At 46.5% G+C, this 13,116-nt stretch overlaps 1 protein-coding gene across 2 annotated transcripts in view; it reads right to left on the bottom strand.

Annotated features, from left to right (window-relative positions):
• The window catches only part of USP24 (ubiquitin specific peptidase 24), a 219,868-nt gene extending 208,489 nt beyond the window's left edge, over positions 1-11,379 (bottom strand). The window contains exon 1 of one of the 2 annotated variants that reach the window (XM_063427641.1): positions 11,044-11,379. In XM_063427641.1, coding sequence (XP_063283711.1) covers positions 11,044-11,277 — 234 coding nt within the window. In that variant the 5' untranslated portion in view covers positions 11,278-11,379. The remainder of the gene's footprint in view (positions 1-11,043) is intronic. The other variant, XM_063427640.1, reaches the window with a different exon arrangement.
• Between the last annotated feature and the right edge of the window lie 1,737 nt (positions 11,380-13,116).

Genomic DNA, 13,116 nt, shown 5'->3' on the forward strand with positions numbered 1-13,116 from the left:
CACACAGGAACAGAGGGGTTGAGGGCCCTGCTCAATGAGCTTGCATGCTAGAGGGAGTAGGGTAAAATACAAAAAGGTAAGGATAGTATTAGACTATTGACAGTTGCAGAAGAGGAATCAGTCGGGAGCATTTAACAGTTCAATTGATACGCTTTTATGAAGAAGTGAGTTTTTAACGATTTTTTTAAAGGAGTGGAGACTGGGTGAGAATCTAACGGAGGAGGGAAGCGAGTTCCACAGGAACGGTGCAGCCCTAGAGAAATCTTGAAGGCGAGCATCAGAGGTGGGAGAAAGGACAGAAGATAGACGTAAGTCTTCAGCAGATCGTAAGCGCCTAGACGGGACATACCTGTGTATAAGGGAGGACAGATAGGTGGGAGCAGCATTATGTAGAGATTTGAAAGCAAGAACCAGAATTTTAAATTGAGCTCTATATTTTATAGGAAGCCAATGTAGGGACTGACAGAAGGGTGAGGCGTGGGAGGTGCAGGCGGACAGGAAGATGAGCCTCGCCCCTGCATTCATTATGGACTGTAACGGCGCAAGTTGGGAGCATGTAGAGACCACTGAGAAGCGGATTACAGTAGTCAAGGCGAGAAAGGACAGTGGAATGGACCAGCACCTTAGTCACATCAGGCGTTAAGTAGGGGTGGATGCGCGCAATGTTTTTGAGATGGAAATGGCATGATTTGGCAATAGACAAAACATGAGGCTTGAAGGAGAGGTCGGAGTTACTCTGCGCAGCCGCCATTAGCAGCTTTCCCTGAGTGCCCCTGGTTCTGCACTTTGCCTTCATTCGAAAAGAACCTAACACTAGCTCCCTGGCAGCTGTTTGCATGAAGAAATCCACAAATTGTCTTCAGCGGTACTTAGCTGTGATCGTTATTGAACTAAATTCGTCATGAGGACTTCCTAGGCACCCGGTCACCTCAGCAGGACTTGGCCGTGAATGTTAAGGAACAGTTTTCGGCATGAGGTGACCGTGCTACTCAAGAGCCAGGCAGAGCACCCCGTATTGCGGCCACAGGAACAGAACACAGTGGCGTTTCCCCTACACTGCATGGATCTGAGCGCTATTTGGAGAACTTGGGCGCTCAGATCAGGGCTATTTAACAATTTTTCATTTGCAGGGTTATTTTATGTTTTTATTATGTTTTAGGGTACTTTTAGGTTTTATATTTTTGTTTGCCTCTCTGTTCCTGGGAGATAATTAGCTTACCGGTCTTTAAAGGACCACTATAGACACCCAGACCACTTCAGCTTAATGAAGTGGTGCCAGGTCCATCTAGGGTTAACCCTACCTGCTGTAAACATAGCAGTTTCAGAAAAACTACTGTTTACCTATGGGGTAATCCAGCCTCTAGTGGCTGTCTCATTGACAGCCGCTAGAGGCGCTTCCGCGCCTTTCACTGTGAGAAGACGCCAGCGTCCATAGGAAAGCATTGAGAATGCTTTCCTATGAGACTGGCTGAATGCGCGCGCGGCTCTTGCCGCACATGTGCATTCAGCAGGCAACGGAAGAGGGAGGAGAGTCCCAGCGCCGAGGGAGCCTGGCGCTGGAAAAAAGGTAAGGGATTAACCCCTTCCTCCCCCTTCAGCGCCACGGGAGTGGGACCCCGAGGGTGGGGGTACCCTCAGGGCACTATAGTGCCAGGAAAACGAGTATGTTTTCCTGGCACTATAGTGGTCCTTTAACGCAATTATCTCACAGGTCCAGAGATTCCAATGTGTTGTCTAGTTACTGGGAGGGAAAAGGGCTAATCACTGTTCAGCACATTGTTCCAGCTTGTGGAGGGGTCGGCAGGGTAAGTCCTTGTAAGGACTAGAGCTCCCAGGACTGTGTGGCATCCAGTCCCTGGGAGGGAATAGAGCTAGTCCCCTATCCTGTTCCAGAACAGAGAGGCTCCAGGAACCAGTCAAGCCATGGCGACTTGGGAAGAAGCGCTGAGGTTTTCACCTGTTCAAGTTAGGAAGCGGTCCTTGGCGGAGATACCCAGCCGGGGTAAAAGAAGCTCTGCTACACAGCCCTTGTCACACCTACATTAGTTGTGACTCAAACAACCTCTATTACTATTTATAATTAGCCAATATTCTGCAGTGTGTGTTTACTTTAGAAGTTCTTATCACCGGCATTGTTAATTGAACTTAAAACATACCTATAGGCTCCGGCAGTCTATTAACACAGGAAATAATATTCTAACTTAAAGGGACATACATTACTTTTTCTTAATGAAAAGCCTCATTGTGGATGCTGAAAAAGCAAGTCAATATGACTTTTCATATTTACTTTACAATCCCTATAAATGCTGGAAAGCACATTGAGCGTGCCTGAAAAATATTCAAGCTGATGAATGCACTATACGTGACGAAATATCAGGGATTGTAATCCTCAGCAAGTCACTGACACAATAGTCTGTTTATATCATGTGGGGTAGACAGTGCTTAGTTCTTACAGGTAATCATCACAATCATGTTAGTGTCCCTTAAAACACAAACGATAGCAGGCATGCCACCTAACAGAACATGAAAATACTGAAACACTTTAAACGTTACCCCAGGCTGGAGCAGGTAATATATTCTACACTCACAGATGATAAATCATCATTACATTCACTTACATAATGAACACAAATTCCTCCTAAACACCCCGAGACACCTGATGGACTTTCAGAGTGGAAATAGCCAAGAAAGAACTTCACACGGACAGCTGATTTTGAGCGTGCCCATTTAATACTAGCTATTGTCATGTAATTAGAGGTCTTAAAATCTATTATTGTTCACATACTCTACCACAGAACATCTATGACAGTACCAAAGATATCACGGTGAAATTAGGTGAAAATGGATCTTTAAAATACACAGTGTGTCCTAGAGTGCCGGCACCAACGCTGAGGGCCGAGATACACTCCAGTATTTACTGTCGCAGGATGCAAGCTATTCATAGGTTGGAGGGGACCCAAGCTTGCAAAGGTCAACAGGATTCGGTTTACTAGTTATTCAGCTTCCAAAACAGAACGATAATTCATATCACATTCGTTGAATGACATCTCCGCAGGATTAACCTGGCACACTGCCAACACATGCTCCAAAATGCAGGAACTGGACATACACCTAGGAGCCAGACCCGTGCTGATTTTTAATGAAATTATTACTCAAGCCATAATAACCGTTGGTAGGAGGTGCCTATCGCCATTCCCCAGTAATGGGGCATACTGTTTAACAACGGACGGGCAGAAGATGTATGACGATCCGGCCACTCATTCCTTGGTGGAAAAGTTCAGCTGACCACTCTCAGCCAATGAATGAGTGTGTGCATTGAATCGACAACCAGCCCGGAGCTCGTTTTAGACTGGTCTGATGATGCCCCACAACGCTGCAGGAGGTGGGGGTTACACCTTAGCTTAAGGTCGTGAGCAGGGAGATAGCCGAAGCATGATCTATACACCAAAACCACTTCATTAAACTAAAGATGTTTTGCTGTCTATAGTATCCCTTTAACTCCTGAATGGCAGATAATTGAGCAATGAGATGATCTATACAACAAAACTGCTTCATTAACCCCTTAAGGACCGGCGATGTTGTACGTTAAGGACCAGGGCTGTTTTAACAATTTTGTGGTGTTTGTGTTTAGCTGTAATTTTCCGCTCTCTCATTTACAGTTCCCATACAAATTATATATTGTTTGTTTTAGGACAAGAAGGGCTTTCTTTACATACCATTATTTGTATCATGTCATAATTTACTTTAAAAAAAAAAAAAAACACACTTTTACTCATCTACAAAAGCTAATGAAAAAAAACTGCTAAATAGATTCAAAATTTTGTCTTGAGTTTAAAAACACCCAGTGTGTACTTGCTTTTTTGGAAGTTATAGGGCTATAAGAACAAGTAGGAAATTTCTGTTTCAAATTATATATTTTTTTTAAATGTATCAATAGTGACATTGTAGCAGCGATCAAAGTCCTGTTAACTTCTACCCAGGAAATCCCTGAAACTTTTAGTTTTTTTTATAAAAAAAGACAAAAAATATATAAAAATGTAGGAAGTCGATAGTCAAGCCTTTATAAGAATGATTTCTAAACGAACAACAGCAACAAAATACTTTCCTTTAGAGAGTATTATCAAGACGTTCCTCTATATAACCCAACAATTATTCCTACAAAGAAACCAGATAAACCGTCTACTCCGATAGCGAAGGAGCCAATATTAGCAATAATGGCAAGTTTTGGAAGTAGGTGGTGTAGCGGGCCTCCTAGCAACCCGACTGGCTGCCCCTACTCGGCCCCGTCCTTCCCTAGAAGGGGGTCCGGTTACAATACAGAAAAAGACCCATTTCCCACCCAGTAATTGGACAACAGTTTCAGGGGTACAACAACAACTTTATTCGTCACACACTGCTTTATACTTTCCCCATGCAAGGGATGGATCACACAAAGACAATGTCCCCTTCCAGAGCCCTCCCCCTCCCAGGGGTCGTATAACAGAACAGGAACACTAGTCCCTTTGTCCCTGTTCCCGCCACCCATCCTCAGGGTTTCCCACCTCCGGTGACCAGAGGGTCTTCATCTCATGAGCCTCTGTACCTGGAAGTCCCAGCCCGGGAAAGCTTCCTGCCTCCTGGACTCCCAGCCACAGAAAGCCCGCCAAACCACCATTCTCCCCCAAATAGTGTCCCCACCAATCTCAGGGACCCCCAGAACGGTAACTGCCTCCGCTCGCGGGGTCCCTGGTTCAAACCAGGCATGGAAAGCGATTCCGTTCGGACACGAATCCTCCCCCTGGCCACCGTTCGTCTGTACAAATATATACACACACACACACACACACATACATACACACACATCTATTAATTCTACACATATATTTATGTCATATTTTTACATAATTAGGTATCTTAATTAATTATAATTAGCGGGACCTGCCTGACAACCCATGCCGAAAGTAAAGGGAATTTAATTTGCTAGCACTATATTTAACCCTATAACTTTCCAAGACACCATAAAACCTGTACTTGGGGGGTACTGTTCTACTCGGGAGACTTCACTGAACACAAATATTAGTGTTTCAAAACAGTAAAATGTATTATTACAACGATGATATCGCCAGTAAAATTTTTAACGCACAAACAGCACTTACACGGACGATATTATTGCTGCGATACTTTTTACAGTTTTGAAACATATTTGTGTTCAGCGAAGTCTCCCGAGTACAACAGTACCCCTTCATGTACAGGTTTTATGGTGTTTTCAAAAGTTACAGCGTCAAATATAAGCCTTGTATTTCATTTTTTTCACATTAAAATTCGCCAGATTGGTTACGTTGCCTTTAAGACCCTATGGTAGCCCAAGAACGAAAATGACCCCTATATGATGGCATACCATTTGCAATAGTAGACAACCCAAGGTATTGCAAATGGGGTATGCCCAGTCTTTTTTAGTAGCCACTTAGTCACAAACACTGGCCACAATTGGCATTTTTTTGCATTTTTCACACACAAACAAATACCAACGCTAACTTTGGCCAGTGTTTGTGACCAAAGGGCTACTAAAAAAGACTGGACATACCCCATTTGCAATACCTTGGGTTGTCTACTATTGCAAATGAAGGAAAGGAAAGACTAAAGGAAGCCCATATGGAGAGTAATATTGGAAAGGGAAGTCCCTACCTTTAATAATCCTAAGGGAAAACAATGGGTAAAAAAGCAGATAGACAGGGAGGTGGTAATATACCAGGCAGAGGAAAATATACACCAAAACAGATGCTCACTAAAAGTGGAGCTATCTGGATAGTATCCTAATTAGAGGTACAATATTACTCTTCATATGGGCTTCCTTTAGTCCTTCCTTTACAATACTTGAGGGTTATTCCCTATTCTGGGAGAGTAATCTTAGGGCTCCTGGCACTTATTCATTGGTCAATGTTATGACCTCTGAATCAGAGCCATCACTACTTTATTTCATTACTATTGCAAATGGTATGCCATTATGGAAGTAAATTTAATTCCTGGGCTACTCTACAGTCCCAAAGGCAACGTAACCAATCTGGCGAATTTCAAATTCAAATGTAATGTGCTATATTTGACCCTGTAACTTCCCAAAACACCATAAAACCTGTACATAGGGGGTACTGTTTTACACGTGAGACTTTGCTGAATACAAATATGTGTATTTTATTGCAGTAAAAGCAAACAGTATTATGACATTGACCGTTAAAATGTCATGTAGAAGTAAAAAAAAATCTTATTTTCTTTTTTTCATATTAAATTATGTTTCCTAGCTAAATATTTGATATTAAATGAAAGCCCTGTTCCCCCTGAATAAAACGATATATAATAAGTGTGGGTGCATTTAATATGAAAGAGGTGAATTACGGTTGGACGGACATATAGCGCAAATGCCCGGTTTTGTTCTGTTCACGTGTACATTTGGCTCAGTCCTTAAGGGGTTAAATCACTTCTATCCCCCAACTGGGGGACACCACGTGAGTTGCGGATGTTCTGCAGGCTCTGTGTAACGGCCTCTGTCAGAATAACCATGGCCTGTTGCAACATTCAGGTTACAAGAGAAATTATTTTAGCAATTCCCACAGACAAGAGTTCGGAGTGTCAGGCTTGCCAAGGCCTCATAGCGATTGTGATGCTCTGCGTTTAACATCCTGCGGCAACTCCCACAACGCCAAGTACTGACTGTAGCTTGGAAGATACTTCACCTAATTTATTCTTACATTGCTACTGTATTATGTGTTACTATATAACTGTTTCCAATTATTCCTGTGCATGCAGTTTGTACTATTGTCATTTAATGTTCATGACCAATATTCCATGTACACAGTTATTAGTATTTTGGGTGATAGAATTTTAACACATTGTTACTCTACCGCTCCCCTTCCCCATGCTCCGCCTGGCTGTAAATACCTTTATATAACTGTTCTATCTCCATCTCTGTTCTTCAGGCCTCATCTCACACTCACTCACAGGAACAACAATTGTGATTCTCTGCATTTTTATTTCCTCTCACCACTTCCCCCCAGGTACCCATATAGCATGCTCCTCCAGAGATTCTCACTCAATTACCTCTTCATTCCCTTAACATTTTACCAATAGCTGCTTCTCTGTTAATCACCTCCAAATTCCCCCTGCTACCTTTTGTCTCAATTCCCAACTGTATCCTTTAGATTGGCTAGATATCAGCTTAAGGGCAGGGCTCTCTCTACCTCTTGTATTTGTCTCGTATATTGTAAGTACTCCATTAATTGTACAGCGCTGCGGAATCTGTTGGCGCTTTATAAATACTAGTAATAAATAAATAAGTATAAATGTATACCTAATGTCAACGGAAATGTCAGCGATTGCAAATTCTGGTTTCCTTCTGAAAGGTTAGCGTGCAGGTTGCATTATGGGAAGCTCCAGCTACAGAGCTATTTCTCATCTATCTCTGGGCTCCGCAGAGAACATATAGATAAAAGCTTACTCCACAGCGAGCGAAATCCCCGTTCTATTCTCCAATTCCAAAGAAAATGTCCCCACTTCATTTCGCACAATTTTGTTAACACCCTGAGGTTCCCTGTATTCCGTACATCCAGGAATGAGACCGCGCTGAGACAAAGGGGACGCAGAATAAACCCGAATATCAACGTTCTGTGTAACTGTAATACTTTAGTGCAGATTGGAAAATGCACCACGTACAAAGATACTCCGCATACACACAAATCCTCACATTCTTCATACATCACCAACACGAGTATCCGTCCAGTTAAAGATAACCCCACACAAATCAAGCAGTTCAGTCTGACATGTCTGTACATTTCAACTGATCTGAACTTCGGATAGGAAGGAGAGGGGCACTGGGATAGAGAGCATCTTCCTTTCCCCTTTTTCATTGAGAAGCACACTACCGCGTAGTTTGTTTGGTTAAAAAGTAAATGGAGTGTTCCTTAGTAAACAGAATATACTAATGTACAGTTTGTCAGTCTAACTCCAGAAGGAATTCCATGGGATAAAATCTACCAGTGACTAACACGTCCTGCTTCAGGTAACATTAAAGGGTTAATGCACGCACTATAACTACTTCAATGTAACACCACCTCTAGCAGCTTCACGAGTCAGAAATGTGGGCTGACACTGTGGGCACAATTTGGCATTTTTACTGGATCTAAGGTGAGTTCTGACTGTTTCTTCCATTTTTTATTTATTTTTTTGCCAGCAAGGTAATACTAATCAGTGTTTTATTAAAACAACGTTTTTTGAGAGGATTAACCCATTCATCTACACATTTTTTATAGCAAAATGGCTAACAAAGGTGTCCATTAAATGCTCCCGCGATACTGGGCATTGCAGCTCAAAATACCCAGCCATCGCAGGAGGCATGGCTACGCATTCTATACCTGCGGGTTAAAGTGCCCCTTTAAGAAACAGAGGGCAAGGATTGAAAGACACTGTGTGTAATTACAGCTCGAACAGTACACATTGTATTCCTAGTGCTACAGTTCTCCTTAACAAAAATTGGGCTCTCGACCCCTTTGCAGTCGCACGGATAATGAGGAATTTACACTTTGATTTTTGACAAACTGGACATAGAATGGATACCTAGCAGTGGTGGAATAAGAACTTTGACAACACCGTGATTTTTATTTTTATCACTGGCTAATATTTTGTTCTACTATAAAATCCAGCATGTCTGACATGTAGAGTCCTGGCTCTGATTACAGAGGTCTGTGGTATGTTACGCGGTTCGTGGTACAGAGATTCTAAGGCTATTGACCCGGCAGTATGAGACGTGCAATATAAATATAACACAAACGATAAGCAGCATAAGATATGAGAAACAAAGGAAATATTAACAAATGTAAGAACCCACTTCAAAAAGCTACAGTTGTTTTGGTGCTAAGTGTGTCTCTGAAAGGCTCGGTTAGTGAATAATGGTAACACATTGTTCATCTCCCAAGAAACATTTAAACAGACCAAGCATTGCATTTCCGACACCCCAAGCCATACACACAGTGCTCCTCAATGATCACTGCCATATCACATGGTAACCTGCTAAACAACGGTTTGATAAATTTAGGCAAAAATCTCTGTTCGAATAAATAGAGAGGTGAGAGGTGGACGCCGCCACGGAGGTCACGCCGGTAAGGTGGACGCCGCCACGGAGGTCACGCCGGTAAGGTGGACGCCGCCACGGAGGTCACGCCGGTAAGGTGGACGCCGCCACGGAGGTCACGCCGGTAAGGTGGACGCCGCCACGGAGGTCACGCCGGTAAGGTGGACGCCGCCACGGAGGTCACGCCGGTAAGGTGGACGCCGCCACGGAGGTCACGCCGGTAAGGTGGACGCAGCCACGGAGGTCACGCCGGTAAGGTGGACGCAGCCACGGAGGTCACGCCGGTAAGGTGGACGCAGCCACGGAGGTCACGCCGGTAAGGTAGGTGCAGCCACGGAGGTCACGCCGGTAAGGTAGGTGCAGCCACGGAGGTCACGCCGGTAAGGTAGGTGCAGCCACGGAGGTCACGCCGGTAAGGTAGGTGCAGCCACGGAGGTCACGCCGGTAAGGTAGGTGCAGCCACGGAGGTCACGCCGGTAAGGTAGGTGCAGCCACGGAGGTCACGCCGGTAAGGTAGGTGCAGCCATAAAGGTAACGCCAGTAAGGTAGGTGCAGCCACAGAGGTCACGCCAGAAAGGTAGGTGCACCATGCATATCATAAGATAGAAAGCCCTACTTGTTACATAGGTTGGAGCACATGACAAGTTTGACAGGTGACAGCTTATTGCTCCACCCACCTCACTGTAACAAACTATGATCTCCCCCCCCAGGTCTCCCTCTCTCCCCCCCCCCCAGGTCTCCCTCTACCCCCCCAGGTCTCCCTCCCCCCCACCCCCCGGTCTCTCTCTACCCCCCCAGGTCTCCCTCCCCCCCACCCCCCGGTCTCTCTCTCTCTCCCCCCCCGGTCTCTCTCTCTCTCTCTCTCTCTCCCCCCCCGGTCTCTCTCTCTCTCTCTCCCCCCCCCGGGTCTGTCTCTCTCTCCCCCCCCCGGGTCTCTGTCTCTCTCTCCCCCCCCGGGTCTCTGTCTCTCTCTCCCCCCCCGGGTCTCTGTCTCTCTCTCCCCCCCCGGGTCTCTGTCTCTCTCTCCCCCCCCGGGTCTCTGTCTCTCTCCCCCCCCCCCCCGGGTCTCTGTCTCTCTCCCCCCCCCCCCCGGGTCTCTGTCTCTCTCCCCCCCCCCCCCGGGTCTCTGTCTCTCCCCCCCCCCCCCGGGTCTCTGTCTCTCCCCCCCCCCCCCCCGGGTCTCTGTCTCTCTCCCCCCCCCCCCCCGGGTCTCTGTCTCTCTCCCCCCCCCCCCCCCGGGTCTCTGTCTCTCCCCCCCCCCCCCCCGGGTCTCTGTCTCTCTCCCCCCCCCCCCCCGGGTCTCTGTCTCTCTCCCCCCCCCCCCCCCGGGTCTCTCTCTCTCCCCCCCCCCCCCCCGGGTCTCTGTCTCTCTCCCCCCCCCCCCCCGGGTCTCTGTCTCTCTCCCCCCCCCCCCGGGTCTCTGTCTCTCTCACCCCCCCCCCCGGGTCTCTGTCTCTCTCCCCCCCCCCCCCGGGTCTCTCTCTCTCCCCCCCCCCCCCCCGGGTCTCTCTCTCTCTCCCCCCCCCGGGTCTCTCTCTCTCTCCCCCCCCCCCCCGGGTCTCTCTCTCTCTCCCCCCCCCCCGAGTCTCTCTCTCTCTCCCCCCCCCCCCCGAGTCTCTCTCTCTCCCCCCCCCCCCCCGAGTCTCTCTCTCTCCCCCCCCGGGTCTCTCTCTCCCCCCCCCGGGTCTCTCTCTCTCTCTCCCCCAGGGTCTCTCTCTCTCTCTCCCCCAGGGTCTCTCTCCCCCCCCCCCGGGTCTCTCTCTCCCCCCCCCCCCCCCCCCGGGTCTCTCTCTCCCCCCCCCCCCCCCCGGGTCTCTCTCTTCCCCCCCCCCCCCCCCGGGTCTCTCTCTCCCCCCCCCCCCCCGGTCTCTCTCCCCCCCCCCCCCCCCCGGGTCTCTCTCTCCCCCCCCCCCCGGGTCTCTCTCTCCCCCCCCCCCCCTTCTCACCTCGGGTTCCACCACCTCATGATAGGCCGGTGGAGGGTCGAACCCCCCGCTCCGCTCCCCGCTGCCACCCCTCTCGGTGTATCCGAACTCCAGGCCGGGCCTCTCGTTAGTGAGCAGAGCCACCGCCTCGTTGATGTCATTCTTGGCCATACGGAGCGCGCGGCGGATGGCGGCCGGGTCCGGGAACCCCATACACAGCAACGTGGTCATGTGCTGCTCCTCCTCGGTCTCCATGGCGACCGGGACACCGGAAACCGGAACCACAATCCACAGACAGAGAGAGAGACCCTCACCGGACCGCACTGCGCGCCGCCATCTCTCCCTCACACACACAGCGGGAGAGGGCGGGGCCTGGAACGGCACCACGTCACTGCGTCACCACGGCGGACATCCTGCGTGAGGAGCGACACCGCGCACAGCATCACGGGAAACCGAGTCCGCGGCCACCTGACCGGAGTGACGTCACCAACTGTCAGAATCCCAATTCAAACCTTCAACTCGCCCTCAATACCATCTATACCCTCTATATATACACTATATAATAAATATACCCTCTATATACCGTGTAACCATCTATACTATCTATATATACTGTATATCACCTCACACTAACCCTCAATATCCCATCTATACCCTCTATATACCGTGTAACCATCTATACTATCTATATATACTGTATATCACCTCACACTAACCCTCAATATCCCATCTATACCCTCTATATACCGTGTAACCATCTATACTATCTATATATACTGTATATCACCTCACACTAACCCTCAATATCCCATCTATACCCTCTATATACTGTGTAACCATCTATACTATCTATATATACTGTATATCACCTCACACTAACCCTCAATATCCCATCTATACCCTCTATATACCGTGTAACCATCTATACTATCTATATATACTGTATATCACCTCACACTAACCCTCAATATCCCATCTATACCCTCTATATACCGTGTAACCATCTATACTATCTATATATACTGTATATCACCTCACACTAACCCTCAATATCCCATCTATACCCTCTATATACCGTGTAACCATCTATACTATCTATATATACTGTATATCACCTCACACTAACCCTCAATATCCCATCTATACCCTCTATATACTGTGTAACCATCTATACTATCTATATATACTGTATATCACCTCACACTAACCCTCAATATCCCATCTATACCCTCTATATACCGTGTAACCATCTATACTATCTATATATACTGTATATCACCTCACACTAACCCTCAATATCCCATATATACCCTCTATATACCGTGTAACCATCTGTACTATCTATATATACTGTATATCACCTCACACTAACCCTCAATATCCCATCTATACCCTCTATATACCGTGTAACCATCTATACTATCTATATATACTGTATATCACCTCACACTAACCCTCAATATCCCATCTATACCCTCTATATACCGTGTAACCATCTATACTATCTATATATACTGTATATCACCTCACACTAACCCTCAATATCCCATCTATACCCTCTATATACCGTGTAACCATCAATACTATCTACATATACTGTATATCACCTCACACTAACCCTCAGTATCCCATCAATACCCTCTATATACCGTGTAACCATCTATACTATCTATATATACTGTATATCACCTCACACTAACCCTCAATATCCCATCTATACCCTCTATATACCGTGTAACCATCTATACTATCTATATATACTGTATATCACCTCACACTAACCCTCAATATCCCATCTATACCCTCTATATACCGTGTAACCATCTATACTATCTATATATACTGTATATCACCTCACACTAACCCTCAATATCCCATCTATACCCTCTATATACCGTGTAACCATCTATACTATCTCTATATACTGTATATCACCTCACACTAACCCTCAATATCCCATCTATACCATCTATATACCGTGTAACCATCTATACTATCTATATATACTGTATATCACCTCACACTAACCCTCAATATCCCATCTATACCCTCTATATACCGTGTAACCATCTATACTATCTATATATACTGTAT

Source organism: Pelobates fuscus, chromosome 7 (assembly GCF_036172605.1).
Source record: "Pelobates fuscus isolate aPelFus1 chromosome 7, aPelFus1.pri, whole genome shotgun sequence".
Taxonomy (NCBI): domain Eukaryota; kingdom Metazoa; phylum Chordata; class Amphibia; order Anura; family Pelobatidae; genus Pelobates; species Pelobates fuscus.